The 24,936-nt window shown below is 33.2% G+C and overlaps 1 protein-coding gene across 12 annotated transcripts in view; it reads right to left on the bottom strand.

Moving 5' to 3' along the window:
- ARB2A (ARB2 cotranscriptional regulator A) overlaps window positions 1-24,936 on the bottom strand; it is a 575,039-nt gene that overhangs the window by 525,840 nt on the left and 24,263 nt on the right. For all 12 annotated transcript variants that reach the window (XM_074282097.1, XM_074282092.1, XM_074282101.1 and 9 more), the window contains exon 2: window positions 13,961-14,084. In XM_074282097.1, coding sequence (XP_074138198.1) covers window positions 13,961-14,066 — 106 coding nt within the window. In that variant the 5' untranslated portion in view covers window positions 14,067-14,084. The remainder of the gene's footprint in view (window positions 1-13,960; window positions 14,085-24,936) is intronic.

The following is a 24,936-nucleotide window of genomic DNA, read 5'->3' as shown; positions in this document are numbered from 1 at the left end:
ATATAAACAATTACCTAAATATATATATATATATTTTCATTATAAACTTTTAAAAATTACATAACTGAAATAATTAAATTTAAGTAAATTATGAAATACTTTCAAATACTCAAAAACGATAAGATAAGTTTAAATTAAAATATCTCTGGTGTATGGTCTCATACTCATTAAGTGAATAAAATCTTTATTAAGTATTACTATATATAAAGCACAGGGCTTTAAAGCGACATTCAATTGACAAAAATGATTAAAAAAAAAAAGAAATATTTAATGCTGACTGTGATGCAAAACAAAAAAGACACACTAATTCAATCATGGTAAAGCACCTTTGACAACAATTTGGAATTATTTAATAAAAGTAACAGAATTGTTTACCACCTGTGACCCAGTGATCCTGGTACTAGATTTATAACCCAAACAGGTTACTCACAAAAGATTTATATAAAAAATATTCACAGCAGTAATACCTATAAAATAAAAAGTCTGAAACATATCAAAATAGCCAGTGTTTGGGAAATGGTGAGTTAACATAAGTGGAACATTACTGCAAAATGATAAATATATATGATATACATATATGTATACATATATGTATATATATATATATGATATATATGCAGGTTAGGCTAATTTTTCCTTAAAAGATATTGAAACTGTAGTTGAAACTTAACTGGCTCAAGGGACTAAAGCTGATTAGTTTCCCAGGCAAAAGAATGCAGAGATACTGGATGAATATCCTTTTTCAGCTATGGTTAAGTAAATATCCTTTGGTAAACTGTCAGAGTTTCTGGGGGTATCTCATTTCATTCTGATATCAAACCAACCTGATCAACTCTGGCCTGGCAACATGGTTTTAAATGATAGGTAAAAACAAAATTCTCTATTTAAAAAAAAAAAAAAAAAAGTATGGCTGCAAACTTTTTAAAGTTGGAATTCCAGTCATTAGGCATAAAAGTCCCAGTAAAATCAATAATCAAGAGCAAGCCTTGAGACAGACTAAAAATATATCTAATTAAGAAATCCAGATCAAAAAGATCAAGACTTGCTAACTGTCTGGTTATAATTCAGTTTAACTTAACAAGAATTTAAGGTGTCATGAACTGTGACAGGTGCAGGAATAAAAAGATGAAAATTAACACTTGATGGAGTGAAGCACTTATAACTTAGCACAAGCTGAATGATGAACTGCAGGAGAGATGACAAGAGGAAGAAGAAAGAAAGAAGAGTGCTTTTGACATGAGGGGCAATGTGTGCAAGGCAAAATAGATGGGAGATGGAATGTTGTAGAAACATTTTTTTACTTTGAAAGAATATCTACATAAGGAATATAGTAAAAGCCAAAAAAAAAAATATGTGGACAAAAAAGGAATAAAAACCTTATTAAATGAAAAATTTCAGCATGTCTTTGACCAAATTCTACATCAGTCTTATTAAACATTAATTCAAGCTTCCAAGCAGATTCTGGAGGAGCAGAACTTGTAAAAAGGCATAGTAAAAATAATTGTTCCACCTTAAAATAACTTAGAAGGACTTCAGAAAAGGTCTATCTTGTTTAGGTAAAAGGGAGTGCAGATCAATGCAGTCAGTGAACAGGCAAGTCAGTAGGAGGCTCTTACTCACAACATAAATCAGTAACTAAGGCCACTACATTTGGGAACAGAAGGCCAATTGGGAGATCTCCAACCCCAGAAAGCAAATTGTCATCCCAGGAACTCTGGCACAATGTACCATTGGGTTAGGCCACCCCAATGCATTGAGCAAGTCACCAAGCACTTGAGTCCAGTGACCCCCTCCTATGACTCTTAGCACAAAAAGTTTGGAACAGTGATCCCTGTGTCACAGAAGTAGAGCACAACTTTAAAAGTCATAAAATTGACTAAAAACTGGGCTTTGACCAGAAAAAGCTACTATAGCCTGTAGGGAAGATCAAAACAAAAATCAGAAGAGAACAAAAAAGTCAAAATACTTCAGGGGAAATATAAATTGGCCTCAAACCAAAATGCCTTTATAGAAGAGCTCAAAAAGGATTTTAAAAACCAAATCAGAGAAGTAGATGAAAAACTGGGGGGGGGGGGGGGGGGAGGAAATGAGAGTTATAAAATAGAGAGTCAACAGTTTGGAAAAGGAAGCACAAAGAATAACTGAAAAAAACAATTCCTTAAAATATACAATAGGTCGAAGAGACATAGAAAATACACCATATCTGAGGGAACTTAGTGAGGGGGAGAATCATTGTGTGAATCTTACTCTCATCAGAAGAGGCTCAAAGAGTAAATAATTAACATATTTGTTTTTCAGAGAATTTTCTCTCACCTCATTAAAAGGGGGGAGAGGAAAAGGGAAAAGGAAAAGGGGAATAAGTGAAGGGACTTGGAGGGAGGGGGGAGGGATCCTAAAAAAAAAAAAAAAGAGGGAGGGTTGCGCGTCACAAGGGGGGTCTGTAAATTAAATATCGGGGAGGGGGATCAGGGGGGTCAAGGGAAAAAAGCATAATCTGGGGATAATACGATGGCAGGAAATACAGAATTAGTAATTTTAACTGTAAATGTAAATGGGATGAACGATCCCATCAAACGGAGACGGATAGTAGATTGGATCAAAAAGCAGAACCCTACAATATGTTGCCTACAGGAAACACACTTAAAGCAGGGAGATACATACAGAGTAAAGGTAAAAGGTTGGAACAGAGCCTATTATGCTTCAGGTAAAGCCAAAAAAGCAGGGGTAGCTATCCTTATCTCAGATCAAGCAAAAGCAGAAGTAGATCTCGTTAAAAAAGATAAGGAAGGAAACTATATCCTGCTGAAAGGTAGCATAAATAATGAAGCCATATCAATACTAAACATATATGCACCAAGTGGTATAGCATCTAACTTTCTAAAGGAAAAGTTAAGAGAACTGCAAGAAGAAATAGACAGTAAAACTATAATAGTGGGAGATCTCAACCTTGCACTCTCAGATTTAGACAAATCAAACCACAAAACAAACAAGAAAGAAATTAAAAAAGTAAATAGAACATTAGAAAAACTAGGTATGATAGACCTTTGGAGAAAACTGAATGGCAATAGGAAGGAATATACTTTCTTCTCAGCAGTTCATGGATCCTATACAAAAATTGACCATATACTAGGACATAAAGATCTCAAAATTAAATGTAGGAAGGCAGAAATAATAAATGCCTTCTTCTCAGATCACAATGCAATAAAAGCTACATTCAGTAAAAAGTTAGGGGTAAATAGACCAAAAAGTAATTGGAAACTGAATAATCTCATCTTAAAGAATGACTGGGTGAAAGAGCAAATTATAGAAACAATTAACAATTTCACCCAAGATAATGATAATGATGAGACATCATATCAAAATCTTTGGGATGCAGCTAAAGCGGTAATAAGGGGAAATTTTATATCTTTAGAGGCTTATTTGAAGAAAATTGAGAAAGAGAAGATTAACGAATTGGGCTTACAACTTAAAAGGCTAGAAAAAGACCAAATTATAAACCCCCAACCAAAAATTAAACTCGAAATACAAAAATTAAAAGGAGAAATCAATAAAATTGAAAGTAAAAAAACTATTGAATTAATAAATAAAACCAAGAGTTGGTTTTATGAAAAAGCCAATAAAATAGATAAACCTTTGGTAAATTTGATCAAAAAAAAGAAAGAGGAAAATCAAATTGATAGTCTTACAAATGAAAAGGGGGATCTTTCCACCAATGAAGAGGAAATTAGAGAAATAATAAGGAGTTACTTTGCCCAACTTTATGCCAATAAATTTGATAACTTAAGTGAAATGGATGACTTCCTCCAAAAATATAGGCTCCCTAGATTAACAGAGGAGGAGATAAATTGCTTAAATAGTCCCATTTCAGAAAAAGAAATAGAACAAGCTATTAATCAACTCCCCAGGAAAAAATCCCCAGGGCCAGATGGATTCACATGTGAATTCTACCAAACATTTAAAGAACAATTAGCCCCAATGTTATATAAATTATTTGAAAAAATAGGGGATGAAGGAGTCCTACCAAATTCCTTTTATGACACAGACATGGTACTGATACCTAAACCTGGTAGATCGAAAACTGAGAAAGAAAATTATAGACCAATCTCCTTAATGAATATTGATGCTAAAATCTTAAATAAGATATTAGCAAAAAGACTTCAGAAAATCATCTCCAAGATAATACACTATGATCAAGTAGGATTTATTCCAGGAATGCAGGGCTGGTTTAATATTAGGAAAACTATTAATATAATTGACCATATTAATAATCAAATTAATAAGAACCATATGATCATCTCAATAGATGCAGAAAAAGCATTTGACAAAATCCAACATCCATTCCTACTAAAAACTCTTGAGAGTATAGGAATAAATGGATTATTCCTTAGAATAATCAGGAGTATATATTTAAGACCGTCAGTAAGCATAATATGCAATAGAAATAAACTGCAACCTTTCCCAGTAAGATCAGGAGTGAAACAAGGTTGCCCACTATCACCATTACTATTCAATATAGTACTAGAAACGCTAGCCTCGGCAATAAGAGCCGAGAAAGAGATTCAAGGAATTAGAGTAGGAAATGAGGAAATTAAACTATCACTTTTTGCAGATGACATGATGGTATACTTAGAGAACCCCAAAGACTCTGCTAAAAAGCTACTAGAAATAATTCAAAATTTCAGCAAAGTGGCAGGATACAAAATAAATCCACATAAATCCTCGGCATTTTTATATATCACTAACAAAACGCAACAGCAAGAGATACAAAGAGAAATTCCATTCCAAACAAATGTTGATAGTATAAAATATTTGGGAATCCATCTACCAAAGAAAAGTCAGGAATTATATGAGAAAAATTACAAAACACTTGCCACAAAAATAAAATCAGATTTAAATAATTGGAAAGACATTCAGTGCTCTTGGATAGGCCGAGCGAATATAATAAAGATGACAATACTCCCCAAACTAATCTATTTATTTAGTGCTATACCAATCAGACTCCCAAGAAACTATTTTAATGACCTAGAAAAAATAACAACAAAATTCATATGGAAGAATAAAAGGTCAAGAATTGCAAGGGAACTAATGAAAAAAAACTCAGAGGAAGGTGGTCTAAGTGTACCTGATCTAAAGCTATATTATATAGCAGCAGTCACCAAAACCATTTGGTATTGGCTAAGAAATAGACCGGTAGATCAGTGGAACAGATTAGATACAAAGGACAAAAAAGGGTACATCTATAGCAATCTAATCTTTGACAAACCCAAAGATTCCAACATTAGGGATAAAAATTCATTATTCGGAAAAAACTGTTGGGAAAACTGGAAATTAGTATGGCAGAAATTAGATATGGATCCACACTTAACACCATATACCAAGATAAGATCAAAATGGGTCCATGATTTAGGCATAAAGAGGGAGATAATAAATAGATTAGAGGAACAGAGGATAATCTACCTCTCAGACTTGTGGAGGAGGAAGGAATTTATGACCAGAGGAGAACTAGAGATCATTATTGATCACAAAATAGAAGATTTTGATTACATCAAACTAAAAAGTTTCTGTACAAATAATACTAATGCAAACAAGATTAGAAGGGAAGTAACAAATTGGGAAAATATTTTTAAAAACAAAGGTTCTGACAAAGGTCTCATTTCCAAAATATATAGAGAACTGACCATAATTTATAAGAAACCAAACCATTCTCCAATTGATAAATGGTCAAAGGATATGAACAGACAATTCTCAGAGGAAGAAATTGAAACTATATCCACTCACATGAAAGAGTGTTCCAAATCACTACTGATCAGAGAAATGCAAATTAAGACCACTCTGAGATACCACTACACACCTGTCAGATTGGCTAAGATGACAGGAACAAATAATGACAAATGTTGGAGGGGATGTGGGGAAATTGGGTCACTAATACATTGCTGGTGGAGTTGTGAAAGAATCCAGCCATTCTGGAGAGCAATCTGGAATTATGCCCAAAAAGTTATCAAACTGTGCATACCCTTTGACCCAGCAGCGCTACTACTGGGATTATATCCCAAAGAAATACTAAAGAGCGGAAAGAGACATATATGTGCCAAAATGTTTGTGGCAGCTCTTTTTGTTGTAGCTAGAAACTGGAAGATGAATGGATGTCCATCAGTTGGAGAATGGTTGGGTAAATTGTGGTATATGAAAGTTATGGAATATTATTGCTCAGTAAGAAATGACCAGCAGGAGGAATACAGAGAGGCCTGGAGAGACTTAAATCAACTGATGCTGAGTGAAATGAGCAGAACCAGAAGATCACTGTACACTTCAACAACAATACTGTATGAGGATGTATTCTGATGGAAGTGGAAATCTTCAACATAAAGAAGATCCAACTCACTTCCAGTTGATCAATGATGGACAGAGGTAGATACACCCAGAGAAGAAACACTGGGAGGGGAATGTAAATTGTTAGCACTAATATCTGTCTGCCCAGGTTGCATGTACCTTCGGATTCTAATGTTTATTGTGCAACAAGAAAATGATATTCACACACATGTATTGTACTTAGACTATATTGTAACACATGTAAAATGTATGGTATTGCCTGTCGTCGGGGGAAGGGAATAAGGGAGGGGGGGTAATTTGGAAAAATGAATACAAGGGATAATATTATAAAATATATATATATATATATAATAAAAAAAAATTAAAAAAAAATATATACAATAGGTCAAATAATAAGAAAAAAAAAAATTCCAGTGAAGAAAACAACTTTTTTAAAAAGTAGAACTAACCAAATAGAAAAGGACATACTAAAAGTAACTAAAAAAAATAATTCCTTACAATCAGAATTAAACAAGTAGAAGCTAATGGCTCTATGAGACATCAAGAATAAGAATTTTTTTAAAAAATGGAAAAACAATATGAAAAATAGATCTGAAAGATAATTTAGGAATTATTAGATCATGATTTGAAACTCAAGATCAAAAATAATAATAATAATAAAATGAACCACATCTTTCAAGAAATTAGCAAGAAAAACTGCTTTGATTTCTTAAAACCAGAAGGTAAAATTGTCATTGAAAGAATTCTTCTCCCTTCCAGGTATTGTGGGGAAAGGTTAGAAAATGATTCATGGGGGTAACCAAGATAAAAATCACTGTGTGGAATAAGAGGATATGAAAAATAAAGTCTTAATAGTCTTGACAAATTAGACAGTTGGAACTAAAAATGAGCAACACAATCTACTTGGGTCTGCTCAAAAATGTTCAGGATATTCTGCTCATGGCTTAAAACTTCAATTCAAGCTCTAAGCTTGCCATGGGGACAACTCACCACTGGTTACTTCTAAAAAATACAATTTATTGCAGAGTAATGCAAACAAAAATGTGTTTAATCAAAAGGGGGGAAAGAATCTATTAATCATGTCCTGAAAGAGAAAGCAAAATAAAAACTCCAAGGAATATTGTAACCAAATTCCAGAATTATCAAATCAAGGAGAAAATAATTCCACTAAGCAAATACCAAGAAGTTATAATCAGGATGACAGAGGCATCTGGTACATTATGAACTGAAGGGTTTGAAAAATGATATTCTGAAAGGAAAAGAAGATTGGATTACAATCAAGAATTCAGCAAATTGATCATGATCTTTCAGGAGAAAAGATGAAAATTCAATGAAAAATTCAAACTTTCCTGATGAAAAGACAAGAACTGAACAGATAATTCAATTTTCAAATACAAGACTGAAAAGAAGGATAAAAATGTAAACAGGAAAGGAAAAAAACATGTCATTCAAAAAGGCTACAGTTTACATCCCTAAAGGGAAGATGATACTTGTAACTCTTGAGAACTGTATATCTTATTAGTGCATTTAGTCATACATTGACAGAGAAGGGGTATAAAGTTTGTAAGGTCTGGACTAGCTCCCTGGAGGCTTCAGGATCAGCTAGAGTCAGGATAAGTAGAAGTCCTTGATCTTTAGGGGGAAAAGCAGGCAAACTGCCAGGAGTTTTGCCTAAGATCTCTTCTTGATTCTAGAGTCAGGAATCTCTACCTTTCTCCTCCTCCCTGCCTCCAAATGACTCTGGCTTGTCTCACCCTACCCTCTAATCTTTGTCGGTGATTATCTTAATACCAAACATTGAATAAGCACCAAAGGTGAGAAGAGCTATTTTTCCAAACATAAGCTAATAGTCATTGTTTAATATAGAATAGTTAGCCTTAAGTGCTTGGTTGTCTGATTCAAGTACACCTTTTCATAGTTTCAACCCTTTACAAAAGTTGACTTTGAGGAGATGATATATAAAAAAAAAAAAAAAAAATAAGAGATGAAAAAAAAAAAAAAAAGGATTTTACTAGAAGAGGAAAGGGAGGTAAATGAAGTAAATTATATCACATGAAGAAGCACAAAATACCTATTGTAGAAGAGGGAAAGAAGGGGTGAACATTGCTTGAACCCTACTCTAAAAAGGAATAATACAGACACTCACTTGGGTATAGAAATTTGTTTTCCTACAGGGAAGTAGTAGGGAAAGGGGAGGTGGAACCTATAGAAGGGAGAGCAGACTGAGGTAGATGGTTGTCAGAAGAAAAATAATAGTGAGGAGGCAACAAGGTGAAAGGAGAAAAGAATAAATAAGGAGGAAAGAAAAAGAAAAACACAAGCAGCATGAAAAAATAGAATGAAGGGAAATACACAGGTATTAACCATAACTATGAAAGTGAATAGGATGACCTCTCCCCCAAAACAGAGACAGTTAAGTTGTTTACAAGAAACATACTTGAAGCAAAGAATCAAATATAGAATAAAGGTAAAAGATGAAGCAAAACCTATTATGCTTCAGTTGAAGTAAAAACAACAGGGCTAGCAATTCTGATCTCAGATAAAGCAAAAGTAAAAATAGATCTAAGTAAAAGAAATGGAAAAGGAACTACATCTCACTAAAAGGTACAATGGATAATGAAACAATATCAATACTAAGCATATATTCACCAAGTGGTATAACATCCAAATTCTTAGAGGGGAAACTAAGTGAGTTACAGGAAGAAATACTACACTGGGAGAAATTCCTGTACTATAAAATTTATGAGACTCAGCCAAAGCAATTCTTTGGGGAAATTTTAAATCTCTAAATTCTTACATGAATAAAAATACAGCTGATCAATGAATTGGGCATGCAACTGGAAAAGCTCAATTAAATACCAAATCAGAAATTCTGAAAAGTAAAGGAGATTCATAAAACTGAAAGAAAACTGTTGAACTAATAAATAAAAAATAAAAAAACTGTTGAAGTAATAAATAAAACTAAGAACTGGTTTTACATGAAAACTAATAAAACAGATAAGCCTCTGGTTAATTTGATGTTAATATAAAATATAAAAATAATTTGATTAAAAAAATCAAATTAACAGTATCAAAAATGATAAAGGTAAATCCATCACCAATGAAAAAGAAATTAACTGTAGTTTTTTTCCTACTTCAGGAACCAAAAAGGTGAATTGCTGTAACTCTCCCATATTCAGCTCCAGAACACCATAAAACAATGACACAAAACAGCAGTGAAACCAGCAAGGAAACCAACTTAAACAGTGTTACTCCAGGAAACTTGAAGAATTAGCAGAAGGGGTCCATCTTATTCAGGTAAAAAAGGACATAGTCCAAGACAGAAAGCTTCCCAACAAGCCAGCAGTAAACCCCACCTCAGGAAACTAGCAGGAGATTCTGAACTCCAGTGTGGTGGATGGAACAAGCGAACATCAATACCAGGTTTCCCCTCACCCCAACATGCCTTGGCATAGTCAGAGGGTGTTCCAGGATGAATAGACATCTTCCAGGGGAAAGTAAAGAGAAGGAGGCCTGCTTCAGCAGAGCCCCAACAAGCAGGCATTCTCCAGTGGTCAGATCTCCATAGGTTTTAGACCACCAATATCAAGAAAAACATAAACATGTACAAAGGGAAAAGAAAGCATAAGGGATTCAATAGAGCTAAACTGTTTACATCCATACACAGAAAGATTATACTTGTAATTCACAAAAATTGTATCACTAACAGTACATTAAGAAGAATGTATGGTTATAAGGTGAATTTGAGGGAGTAACCACACACAAAAAAATTAAGGGATGAGAAAAAAGAGTACACTAGATACAAAAGGAAGGAAAGATGTAGACTGACTTAAATTACTTCACATAAAGAGGCATAAAAGAACTACTATAGTAGAGGGGAAGGGAAGAAAAGGGATCATGAACATCACTTGAAGCCTACTTTCATTAGTATTGGATCAAAGACAGAATATTATACAAATCAATCTTACCTGACAGAAAAAGAGGGAGGAGGAGATTAAGCAAGGACTTAGAGGGAAGAAATATGACAGAAGGGAAAACAGATCAGAGAAGTTGGTAGGCAGAAGCAAAATATTGATGAGGAGAAAACAGGATGAAAGGAGATAGGATAAATAGGTGGAAGTACAGGATGGAGGGAAACACATAGTAATGATAACTGTGAATGTGAATGAGATAAACTCTCCCATAAAACAAGTAGATAGCAGAGTGGATCACCAGAATCCTACAATATGTTGTTCACAAGCTGTTTGGGCCAGAACTTGAAACAAGGTGCTAAGTCAGTGGAATTGATAGACAATGGTTATTTAGCATGGTGCTTAACAGTTCTCTGGTTCAGTACATGTACTTAGTACTTACTATAGTTCTACAAGATTCAAATCTTTGATAACAGAGCATATAAGCTGGGACAAATTCAGCCAGAATTAGAACTATGGAAGACAGAGGCAGTCCTCGGGCCTCCGCTACAGAAACCAAGATACATTCAGGAGGACCTCAAGAAGCTGGCAGAAGTAGAGAAGACAAAGGACTAATGGTAGGAACTTAAGCTCTAGGGAACCAAGCAAAGAGATAGGCCTCTAAGAGAGCTAACTGGGCCCCAGGAAAAGAGAAGCCTTCTAAAGAGACAATAAAAGATTTGGACTTTAACCCCTGGCTACATTTGTGGTGATTACTGAACTGAAATAAAGGCTGCTCCCAGAGATCCCAAGAAAATCTCAACAGAGAACATTACATTTTAAAGAGAATATTACAACAAGAAAGACACTTGGGGGGGAGGGCACCTAGATAAAGCACTAGTCCTAAAGTTAGGAGGATCTGAGTTTAAACACTTATTAACACTGTTAAGTCTGAATCAGACACTTAACAATTCCTAGATGTGTGACCCTAGGCAATTCACTTAACCCTAAGTGCCCTACCAAAAAAAAATAATAATAATTTTAAAAAGAGAAAGAGATAAAAAAGACACTCGAAGCAGAGAGCCATGTAAAGAGCAAAGGCAAGGAACTAGAGCAGAATCTATTATGCTTCAGCTTAAGTTAAAAAAAAAAAAAAAAAGCTGGGCTAGCAATCCTGAACTCAAAGTAAATGCAAAATCAGACCTAATGAAAAGAGATAAGGAAGAAAACTATATCTTATTTAAAAGATAACCATAGACAATGAAGCAATATCAACACTCAACCTATATGTATCAAGTGGTATTGCATCCAAATTCTTAGAAAAGTTAAATGAATTATAGGAAGAAATAGACAGCTAAACTATATTAGTTGGGGGACTTCAACTGTTCCCTTTCAGAACTTGAGAAATCCAAGCAAAAAATGCACAAGAAAGAAATTAAGGAAGTAAATAGAATATTAGAAAAATGTAATGACAGACTTTGGAGGAAACTGAACAGGAGCAGAAAGGAATATACCTTTTCCTCAGCAGTACATGGCAACTGCAAAAAAATAGGTTATATAATAGGGCACAAAAGCAATCCTGAAATGAAGCTGCTGTTATTACATCTATTTTATAGATGAGGAAACAGAATGAAGGGAAAGACCTAAGCATTTATACAACACCTATTGGAGCTACTGCTTGAAGTACTTTTTACATATAGGACTGTTGAGATTGGGAAGGGATCCCAAAAGGTTGAGGTCATAGACGAATGTAGCAAGTTGTCTCAAAAGAATCTGCAGGCTTGAACCCATTTCCAAGTCAACAGGGCAAAGTTTATTGCAATTGTAACGCCAATTGCAGTGGTCTAAATTCCTAGAGAATTTAGCAAAGAAAAAGAAGCAAGGAGATATATTTATCTTGTTCTTAATTATAGATATACTAATTTTATGGCCCAGAGGTAGAACCAAGGAGAGGTAAGTATTATTGGATTGTGTGTGGGAGGCCTCAGGGTCAGATTCCAAAGTCAGAGGGCTTAGAATCACTGACTTATTACTAAAACAAAGCCCCCTAAATTCAGGGGACGTTAAAAGTTGCTATCTCCTCTAGAAGTTACATTATCACTATCTCAGTGGAGCCTTACAACAACCCTGTGAGGGAAATGCTATTATTATCCCCATTTTACAATTGATATAACTGAGGCACAGGCAGACATTAAGTAATCTGTCCAGCATCAGAGTCTAGGGCAGGATTAGAAATTGATTTTCCTAACCCTAAATCCAGTGCTACTCCATCTAGTGAATTCATCTACAGAATGAGGAAATATTTGCACTATTGACTTCATAATAGTGTTTTGAGGATCAAATGAGATAAAACATTCAAAGAGCTATGTATTTGGAAAAAACCCCATAAAAGACATTTATTATGTATTATTTCACCTAGATAAAATACAGAACTAAAAATTCAAAGGGTCCAACAAGCTAAAAAATTAGCAATACTTTCAAGAAAGTTTTATAAACATAGTATTACAGAATCATAGTAAGGTACTCTGGGCTTCTTCCATTTTGAGGTACTCAAGTACTTCCACAAGAAGTTTTCAATTTCACCATTAAGACAGACTACTGGCCACTAGTCTGACACAATTTTAAAAATTTAGGAACTTTGGGCAGAAAATTAAAATACCAGAATTCCACACCCAGCTATGTCACTCAGGATAAGTTAATTCCCTCACATATTTGAGAAAACAACAGAAAACATCTTAAATGTAAATGACAAAATAATGAATTAAGTGACCTCCTAAGATCCTTTCCAGCTCTGAAATGGTAGATCCTATGATTTATTTGGAACCTATTATGCTTAAGGCATTAGTAGAATGAAAGGAGCTCTATAACTTCCCCACACATTAAATGAAGAAACTATAGAAGCCCACATCCCCTAAGACACTAATCAGAATGAGGCCTGCAAAAAAGGTAGAAAGGCCCTTTTCCCACTAGAGGGGAGTCTGAATAACAATTAGCCCCAATTCCTCAGGCATTTCCCTTAGCATATATCAGTCTTCATAACAGTTCTAGAAGCACAACCTTCATATATCAGGTACAGGCTCCCAGTTCTCTCCACAAAGTCTGTTCCTGATTAACTCCCATTCAAATTAAAAAAAAAAAAAAGAAAGAAAGAAAGAAAAAAAAAGAAAAACCTACAAAAAAATCAACTAGGCTGCATGGCATTCTTTTCTAGACAATCCTGGATTTGACCTGTTTGCGCCCTCTCTATGAAATCCACCCACCTTATGAAATCTACCTGTTTAGGAGTTATTTCTCTCTAATACCTCCTGTTGTTTCACTCCTCCAGTATTCTCCTTCATAAGCAAACACTCTAGACCAGGCACTGGACCCAACACTTTGGCAGCTGCTCCCACTTCCCAAGGCATGGCTCTGAGCTAATAGGCTGCACCAATAGGGACAAAACATCCTCTATTCTCTCACACAGGAGGACTATAATGAAGAACATATCTTGAACATGTGGCCCATGAGGTCTTCCTCTGGAAGCATAAGTGGTATGACATAAAGGAGATCACCACCTCCTTCATGTATTATTCTGGAATCTCAACCCTCAAATTATATTAAAATGTTATTTTTAGAAATATAAAAAACAAAGGCATTTGTATTTTTTAATAATAGAATTTAAATTAGCCAGAAAAATTATCTACAATGTTTCCTATACTTTTATTAAAAAAAAAAAAAAAATAGCAAAATCAAATGTATACCTTTCAGTGCTGTAGTTTTTTCTTTTTCATCTGGACCTCCCTGCTGGAGCTGTGCCATGTTTATCCAAAGTGTCAACCAAATTAAAGAAATGATGGAAATGGACATCAATTCTCAGAAGAGAGTCTAGAATGAACCAAAGTAATAAATTAGCCAATTTTAAATGTTCATTTTGGTTTCCCACATCATTTGACGTCAACTTTTCAGAAATGTTTAAGAAAAAAATAAACAAACAGAATTTTAAAAGATAAGGAGAAAAAACATGCTATGTTTAAAGACATCATAAATAATGACATAATTAGGACTGAACCTTGGATTTCAATAGAATGAGGCACTTCCTGGAGAGAAAATTCTTCCAATGCAAATCATTAGCTTCCCAGCAAAGTACAGATAGGAAGTTACCCAGAATAATGCAGCCTGAGGACTGTGTATGTCAAAAGTGGGGCTTAAATCCAGATCTTACTGGCTTCAAAAATAACTCTAGTCACTTAGTTATGAATGCTTCTCAAAAACAACAGCAACAACAAAAAATAATATATATGTGTGTGTGTTTGTATGTGTATGTATCCAAATACTACAATGCATAAAAAAGAAAGCTAATCAAACTAGAGAAAAATCGCTAATAAAACTATGATTATTGAAGACCTCAATATATTCTATTCAGACCCAGACAAAAACAACAAAAAGATAATAAAGTTACACACTTAAACAGAATTTTATAAAAATTAAGTATGACAGATCTCTGGAAATTACTGCATAGGAATTGAAGAGAGTATAAATATTTCTCAACTATGTCCACACCTTTACAAAAACTGACCACATATCAAGACATAAAAACCTGATAAACAAATGCAGAAAAAAAAGCAGAAACATTCTTTAATGATCACACAATACAATAAAAAGATGTAATAATTAAAAAGTCTCAAAAGAAAAAACTTAAATGAAGGCTAATTATTGTAATCCTAAAAATTTGTTAAATCAAAGCATAAATCATAAAAACAAAAATTTCATCAAAGGAAATAATGATGAAAAAGTAGTTATCTGGTGAAAAACTTTTATCTCAACACTTTCATCCAACAAAAGAAACAGATCTAAGAAAATGGCTATGTAACTAAAATCAAACCAAAAAATAACTAATTAAAAAAAACTAAATACAAAAATAGAAATTCTGAAAACCAAAGCTAGCAAATATGTTAAACTTGGGAGTTCTGAGCTAAAGAACTGGATCCAGCACCAATATTGTAAGCCTCCGAGAAAAAAGATACCATCAGGTTGCATAAGGCAAGTGAATTGGCACAGGTTTGAAACCCAGCAGGTCAAAATCAGTATAATTCCAGTGTCCCATTGCAAGATGGAGAGACTGCGTCTTTTTTTTTTTTTAAGCAATAACAAAAAATTAATTTATTCAAATGAAGTTCTGTACTACCACAACCAAAACCTGCTATTTAATTAACTTGGAACTGCAATTACAAGGCTACAAAAGGTACAAGATCCCTACCCAAAAGAAAATAAGCCACTAATTCCTAAAGTAAAAGCAGAAATCCCTGAAGTAAAACAAAAAAAGAAATTACTAGACTCTTATCTCCAATGAAATTGTGTATATGTGTTATCATCAAAACAAAAGCAGACTAAATCGTTTTATAATAGTATCCCAATTCATTGCCACCAAGAAAGCAAACTTCATTTTCTATAGATAAATTACACGATTTATCTTTTCAGATTGAGGTCTTTTTAAATGACCAATACAGTAAATGAAAAATATTTATGAGTAACGATAATAAATCATATAAAGCAACTTAATATTAATGTTATGATCCTAAATATATTTCTAAATTATTTAATTTACATATTTCAGATCTATGAGTAAGAATATTATTTGTTAAAAAGATAAATGCCAAAATGTTCACTAGATAAGCTTACCTTCACTACACTGGAGAGGTATGAAGTACCCTCACAATTAGAACTAGAATATGAAACTAACATAAATTTTGGTCAATGGAATGGAATGGAAGAAAATGTAGTCATTCTTTAATGATCTAACAATAAATTTTTGTATTTCTTAACTTCTGTACAAGCATGTCTATAGAAAATAATGAACAATGAAGATTTTAATTTTTTTAATTTTATTAATTTGGATTTTTTTTTTCAGACTTGTGATTTCATTGTGGGGAAAGTATTTCCATTGACAAAGATTAGGCAGTACTTGAATTCTTGTCTCCCAGGTGCCTATTTTAGTTATTCAATTCTACTTCCAACTAAGAAAAGAGAATTTATACAGAAAATCTTGTGACATTCAAGCTAAGAATGAAGGCATATATAGTTTGTTTCATGGAATGTGTGTATCAATTCACTGGAATCCACAAAATAGAAAAAAGCAGTAAAGAAAGCCCTCCTTCTTTCTTGCCCCCCCCCTCCCGGCCCCTCCAGCCAATGTATTGAGTAAACTTTACCTGATGATTTTAAAGAAAGACAGTGACACAAATCACATGGAATAAGAAGTCATAAATAAACTCATGATTTGCACTAGGGGTACTAAGTACCTCTGCTGATAACATCAAAGATCCAAAATACTTAAGTGTGCAATTTAACTATTAACTGCCTTTTTTTCTACAAACCATCTTTTAGCAGAAACCAAGGAGGATCCTAATAACAACAGTGACTCTTTAAGTGTACTGTTGCAATTAATGAAGGGATAAATTTGTCTATATAAAATGTTACAAATTATAATTAGATTACAATATACCTTTTTACTGTCCTCATGCCAGACTAGCATTTCTTCTAATACATAATTATATAGTTTAGAATTCATATAAATGTAGGATTTCAAACAATTATTTGGGTATTGACCTCCCACTAAACATATTTCTCAATAAAGAAATATATATTACTGTAACTGATTTCCAGAGAAAAAGGAAAATTTCAAATATCATTATTATTAGGCTTTAGTTTCATGTTACTGACTTTAAATTATGGAATATATTCCCAGGATTAAGTAGCAATTATTAATATTTACTCTAAATTTTAAAAATATAAGCTTTAAGGTACACACATAAATTCAGTGTTTTTAAACTTATAAAGGAATAATTTAGGCAGTTAATAATTATTCTATATCTGACCTTGGACCAGATAGCAGCCAAGGCAAAGCAGCTCAGCAAAAAAGCAAAAGCAGTTTGTCTGTTATCCTCTTACCCCTGGAAATATAAATTCTCAATTTAGTTTTCCTAATAAAAATTCAGAGTTATAACCTGCATGACCACAGATAAACACACCCAAAAATGCAGCTAGTGAGCAGTTTCATACATCTGCCAGATAATGCCAAATAAACTATGTCAAGTGCATGTATTAGTAAATATATGCACTTGACATAGTTTATTTGGCATTATCTGATGAAGGTTAGGTTATAGGGAATAAAGGAACAGAAGGTTTTTACTGATGTGAATTGGGACACAGTTGACATACTGTATAGTTTATGATAACCACTACATTTAAATATAGTTTTGCAAGGAATAGTTAAGAGTACAAACTAGATTCAAAACATCTCAGTTTGCGATTTCATTCTATGAACTACACAAAGCAATTATCATATCTTCTTTCCTTCTATGACTCCAACAAAGAATCCAATATGTATAAATAAAGCTATAAATAACTTGTCGTATAATCTTGATCCAGTCAGCATTTCAAAACACAGAATGATAGAATTGGGTGCCCTGTTTGCTCAGCATCTTGCAAAAGCACTTGAAAAGTACACAGAATAGACATGGAAACTCTAGGTATTTTCTATGATAACTGCAACAAAAACAGATTTATTCTATTTTTCCTGTACATACATAATTACCAATATCCCACCAAAAGAATGTACTCAATCCCAAGTGACCATTATCTAATAAGCTTGTTCCAAAATATTAATCTAGTTCTGGTCCCAGGTCTGAGAGCTCACATCAACATTGGAATAAACAGAGGAAATCTAACATTCAACAATTTATCATCAATCTGATGGAGTCTTAAAGAGTGGGGAAAAAAAAGAAGTAAGTAGTTGCCTATTTTTTCAACTAATCTGAGAAGCATCAAAAGACTCCTTTACACATACCAAAAAAAAGAAAAGAAAAAAAAAAAAAAGAAAGGTAACTTCAATCCCTATTTCACACTAGAATCACTTGATTCATACTGCCCAAGAGAATAAAAAAAAAAAAAAAAAATGGCTATATGTATCAGGAAATAAGGTCAGTGATGAAGAAAGTATAAGACAACCAGCTCAAACAAGATGATGGAATATTTGAGTATTGGGGAGAAAAGCCATATAGAAAGAGAACTTCAGAAAAGAAAAAGAAAAAATGTCATACAAATTTCACATATTACAATTTGCCTTAGAACCAAGCTCATGTGGAACCTTGAGTATACCTAAGCTTTGGCAACAGGAATCAGTCACAACACAGACCTACCTAAAAAGTCCTTGAAATCTTTTAATGTACTGGAATGTCTTTAACACCTACCTACAGTAGTCATTGCTTACTTAGTTTTTAAAATTCATTCCTTGCTCAAAAGGACCTGAAAGTATACTAATATGTATACAACAATGCAGATCACAACCCATCAAAATCTAATTGTCTATTTTCCCATAAAATACACTAAAATTGATCTACTAAAATATTAGTTGAGTACTATGATAGCACTGACTATCCCTTACGCTCATCATGTTACCAGCTCATCTTTTTCAAACATGTAAATATATATGTGTATGTATATATATTTGTATGTGTGGAGAGAAAGAGAGAGAGAGAGAGAGAGAGAGAGAGAGAGAGAGAGAGAGAGAGAGAGAGATTTCATGACATATTTTACTCTGATTTTCCTTCAAAATTTCACAAAGTGCTACTTCAATACTTCATCATGGTCCAAAATTGATTTTAGAATCCAATTTCTGGCTGCTTCAACTATTTTGGAAAGAAGTTGAATATGGTCCCAACAACTGATTGAGTCCACAAAGACTAGCTTAGGTAAATACAAAAAAATTCATTACCAGGAAGGTGGCCCACTTGGTAAAGAATCCAGTAAATTTTTTTTTTTTTTTTTTTTTTAAATTTTTTATTTTATTTTATAATTATAACATTTTTTGACAGTACATATGCATGGGTAATTTTTTTTACAACATTATCCCTTGCACTTACTTCTATTCAGATTTTTTCCCTTCCTCCCCCAACCCCCTCCCCCTGATGGCAAGCAGTCTTATATATGTTAAATATATTACAGTATAATTTAGATACAATATATGTGTGTAGAACCGAATTTTTTGTTGCACAGGAAGAATTGGATTCAGAAGGTAAAAATAACAGTTTACATTCATTTCCCAGTCCTTTTCTGGATGTAGCTGGTTCTGTCCATCATTAATCAATTGGAATTGGATTAGCTCTTCTCTATGTTGAAGAAATCCACTTCCATCAGCATACATCCTCGTACAGTATCATTGTTGAAGTGTATAATGATCTTCTGGTTCTGCTCGTTTCACTCAGCATCAGTTGATGTAAGTCTCTCCAAGCCTCTCTGTATTTCTCCTGTTGGTCATTTCTTATAGAACAGTAATATTCCATAACATTCATATACCATAGTTTACCCAACCATTCTCCAATTGATGGACATCCATTCATCTTCCAGCTTCTAGCCACTATGAAAAGGGCTGCCACAAACATTTTGGCACATACAGGACCCTTTCCCTTCTCTAGTAGTTCCTTGGGGTATAAGCCCAGTAGTAGTATGGCTGGGTCAAAGGGTATGCACATTTTGATAACTTTTTGGGCATAATTCCAGATTGGAAAGGGAGCCAAAAGTTAAGAAATCTTGAAAAAAAATCAAGAAGAAAGTAATACTATAGTACTGTGTCTTAACAGGTTCCAAGTATAGTATACTGATCATCTAGTTCAAGTTACAAATTTTTTTTTGGCTAAATGCTTTGAAACACAGAAACCCCAACAGGGTTCAGATGGAAAAGTATACAATATCTGGAATACAATGCTATTATTGAACTTCAAGGGATAAGTGGCCTCTTGTGACTCTCACATAGCAAGGGGAAAAAAAAAAAAGGAGGTAGTTAGAAAAGGCAGAGTTATATCCAAGAAATAAAATTATCTCTCTTTTTTTTTTTAAGGTTTTCATGGTTAATATTTTAGAAAAAGGAACATGTAATCCAAATACTTTGTGTGGGTAAAACATAAAACCCAAGAAAACAATTGCAAAGAGCCTACCCACCACTGTTTCTTTCAGAGTAGGGGATAAATAGCTATTGAATGAATTCCAAAAAATTATCCAAAAATGATTTTGGGGAAAATACAAGTCATATTATAAAATGTATTCAGAATTCAGCTACTAACTTACCACACCATAAATTTTTTTACAAGATTTCAAAGAAGGAAGTTAATAGCATTGGCAATAACTAAGTAACATTTTAAAAGTTACAATGAGTTTTCTCATCCTACATTCAAGATTACTAAGCATTCTGTACACTCTTATCAAATCATTATAATCAAAGATAATCATGTAATGTACATTTTCTAATTTCCTTGAAATATAAAAAGAAAGTACTAATTCACTAATACTGATCTTAGATTTTTTCTTACCTCAAAAGCTTTCTAAAGGACTAAAAAGGCTTAAATTCAAAACAGTATTAACAATTTACATTTACAAAGTACTTTAAAAATCTCCATAATATTTTACATATATAGTTTTATTTAAGCCATTCCTTAAATTAAAAACTTCTATTAATCTAACATGAATTAACGTTTTTGTATATACATTGTTATAGTTCATACCAAAAAAACGATATCGTCTATTTCCAAAGTAAAATTAGCAAATCACTATTTTGAAACTAGTCACAAAGCTTTTTCAAAAACAAAAATCTGACATTGACGTATGTGATCCCAAGCCCTTTGTTCTTTGAAAGATATCCTGTAACTAGTTGATACTAAAAAAAAAAAAGAAAGAAAGAAAGAAAAAGAAAACTTATCTTTTAAAACATGTGAATAATTTAAATCTTCAAATGCTAGGATGAAAACCAATTACAAGGAAGCAGAATAAGAAAGATGTGGGTTTAATGAGTGAACTCTAGACATTGTTCTGCCATAACTGAACTCATGGCTTATCCACAAGAGTAGATGCCATTGATCATCTTCCTATTTCTGGCTATAAAACATAGAGTTTCAGATTTGAAAGGGGGGGAAAAAAAAAAAAAAACTTGCCAGTTTTCCCAGAATGAGGTTAAAAATAAAATAAAACAAAATGCTGTAATAGCAGCCACTGGAGGGAGGGCTTGGTGTTAGAATGAGAATAAAACAAGCTTGAAATATTTTATTTAGTGCTTTGTCTGAACCTAGCATTTTGTTAAACATATTTCTATTTGTTTAAATGACAAATGCCAAAAATATCACTGTTTTCTGCATAGGAGTTAAACTTCCTTTCTCTGAAAAACAGATGTTGATTCAACTGTTCTTTATTGATACACAAATTAGCATGAAGTAAATTATAAAGCTGCCTGAACTGTCAAGTAACAGTAAGCAGCTTCTGCCCAATCTACATTTAAAGGACCACTGGCATTTAATAAGTTAAGTCATCTTAGCAATACTGGGTTCCTTTGGAGTTTTTTTATTCATAAACTTTGCTAATGGTCTTTTTTTACCAAATAATCAGCAAACTATCTGAAATCTGTCTACAGCTAAACTGATTCAGTCAAAAGAATGTAAAGGATACCTAATAAAATGTGGTAAGTATATCTGAAATCAAGAATTCATCTACAATGTAACTTGTACACAAATAGCTAATTCCCTGAAAAATATTTTTATTTTGTTTGTTTGTTTTTTTAAGTTTTCTTTTTGGGTTAATTTTTCTTTTCTTTTCTTTTTTCCCCCCCAGGGAAACAGAAGTCAAGGATCACACACTAAGTGTTGAATGACTAAGGTTGCATTTGAACTCAGTTCCTCATGCCAAAAAAATAGATAGATACAGCTCAATGTACTGTACCATCAAATGCCCCAGATTAGTTTTTCTAAATGATACATGATATATTGAATTCTAGAAACTATTATCCATTGAGCTTAATAGTTTAAAAAAAAAAAAAAAAAAAAAAAAAAAAAAGGAAAAAGGAAAAAAAAAACTTGCTGGTTTTATACTTTTTATAACGTTTTATCTTTTCATAGTGAAAGATTTACATGGCAAGATTTAAACATACTGTTTTCTACAACTTATGTTTCACTATATTTGAAAACTCAAATGTACCTGTTATCTCACCTGTTATCTTTGCCTGCTGATTGAAATTTTTTTCCATGATCTCTACTAAGTTTAACATAGGAGCCACCTAACCTGCCTAGGACAGGCCTTTCTTGCTTTTTCTTGACATTATAAAATGGAACCAAGCCTTGACTCCCCAAAACACCTCTCTCCCAGAAGCCTCATTTTCATATTGGCAATGAAAATAATGGCTTTAGCTTCATTCCATAGTATTTTTCTCTGACTGATGAGTTCTTCCCCAAACATCCATTACAGAAAACAAAGTAGGGTAGCTATGCTCTCTTCAAATCCTGATTAGTTCAAAATGTCCCTGACCACTTCTCCAACTTATCTTAGCCTCATGTGTATTTTTTTTTTGTAATGTGTTGTCTTCTCCCCCTAGAAGATAAGTAACTTGAGGCAGAGATTTTGGGGGATTTTGGCTTATATTTGTATTTCCAGTTTTTATCACAAAGGCTAGTATCATAGTAAGTGCTTAATAAATCGATTTATCATAATAAGAATACAAACCATAACAATCTAGCCTAACAATTAGGCTCCAAGCACAGTCCAGTTTTCTTTTTTGCTCATATATTTCTTGATTGACATCCTTTTCTTCACTTGTTTGTAATATATTCTAAAACATTGTTTGTAATATATGACAACTTATTTACATTCACCACACATTTTTGTATTGCCCTCTCAAAAAAAAAAAAAAAAGTTTTAGATATGCTAATTAGGGGAGTTACTTGAAAACAATCCAGATGGATTAGACCAAGGGTAAAAAAAAAAGAGTACTGAAAGCAACAGTTGTGAGTGCTGAGTTTATTCTCAAGATATTTATATCAAAGGCAAGGAAAATTTTTTCAACCTTATTACACCCCAAAAAAGGTAACAAAGACACTATCCATAAATAGTGATCTTTATGCCCACTTTGCCATCTATAGAAAAAGTAATTTACATATATATTGAGGGCATCCTTTATAAGATCGTTATCTAACAGATTTTTACAGGCAACATTCTATAACAGCATATACCTTTTACCATCACATAACTAATGGAAATGTAAAGAATACAAAATCCTTAATATTTCTTGTTTCTCAAGTTAAAAAAAAATACTAAAGCAAGCAAAACATGCTCTCTGTCCAAGAATGTCTTCCAAGCATACATCAAAATTATACAAAATTCCTTGAAAGATAAAAATAAAATTAACTTTGTTTGATGAATCCTTGATCATTAATACCAGGTAAAGCATAGAAAAGATCTAGTCTAACCCAAGTAAAAGAAAGATTTTCCACCAGGAATAAATGTCTTTAGGCCAAAAAACCAAAAACAAACAAAAATAAACTAGTTTCCTTGCTGTTTCTCACAATCTATGCTAACTTCAGGTCTTTTTATTGGCTGTCCCCCATCCATAGATGTTCTCTTCCTTCATATCTACCTCCAGACTTCCTTGGCTTCCTTCAAATCCCACCGTTTTACAGTAAGCCTTTGACAATATTCTGTAATGCTAGGGTCTTTCCTGTGTTGATTATTTTGATTAACTCCAATTTATCCTGTATAAAGATTGTTTGTTGTTGTTAGATGTTGTTGTTCCCATTAGGCTGTGACCATCTTGAAGGCAAGAACTGTTTGTTAACCTTATTGGAGGAGGGGGGAGAGCAGGTAGGTTCAGGTACCTCAGTTTTAAGCACTTAACAAAATATGTAAGTTGCTTAATAAATTTTTACTGACTAGAGTAAGATCTAACTTCAGATCCTGCTTTTTCCATTTAATAGTTGTGTGATCTTAGATAATAGATTATTCTCATGAGATTTCAGTTTCTTAATCTAAAAAATAGAGAAGAGTACAGAATAGAGAATATAATGACCTAAAAGGTTCTAAATCTAGAACCTTCCAACTCTAAATCTAAATCTGATAAGATCTTCCAGAATTTTTAATTCGGAAGTAGCATTGTATCCTGATTCCATCAGATCTCACAAGATTATAGAACAGATTCTAGAGAGGTTAGCCTTGCCTTAATAACTAAATGACCAAGAAAACTGGAACTGAATAAAATAGTAACAGAATCAATTTGGAAGGACAAAAGGTTCTAAGGGAAATAACAAGAGAAAGCATAAAATAAGGGAATAAAACACAAGATATATCAACTATATCATAAAACATTAGTTAGCAAAACTATTTTCTACCAGTGGCAATAAAAAAAGAAAAGAAAAGAAAAGAAAATCAGAAAAGACTAGATAACCAAGAAAGAGATAAACCCAAAACAAATTCCTGGGAAATAGAATTCCCTTTGAGAAGAACTGTTGGAAGATGAATACAGAGAGGCTTGGAGAGACTTACATCAACTGATGCTGAGTGAAAGGAGCAGAACTAGGAGATCATTATACACTTCAACAATGATAATGTATGAGGATGTATTCTGATGGAAGTGGTTATCTTCAACATAGAGAAGACCTAATACAATTCCAATTGATCAATGATGGACAAAATCAGCTACACCCAGAAAAGGAACACTGGGAAATGAGTGTAAACTGTTAGCATTTTTTGTTTTTCTCCCCAGATTATTTTTACCTTCCAAATCCAATTCTTCCTTTGCAACAACAACAAGAAAAAAATTCGGTTCGGCACATATATATTGTACCTAGGATATACTATAACATATTTAATATGTATGGGAATGCCTGCCATCTAGGGGAGGGGGTGGAGGGAAGGAGGGGAAAAATTAGGA

This window comes from Sminthopsis crassicaudata, chromosome 1 (assembly GCF_048593235.1).
Source record: "Sminthopsis crassicaudata isolate SCR6 chromosome 1, ASM4859323v1, whole genome shotgun sequence".
NCBI classification, from domain to species: Eukaryota; Metazoa; Chordata; class Mammalia; order Dasyuromorphia; family Dasyuridae; genus Sminthopsis; species Sminthopsis crassicaudata.
This window is presented reverse-complemented; position numbering and strand designations above follow the sequence as displayed.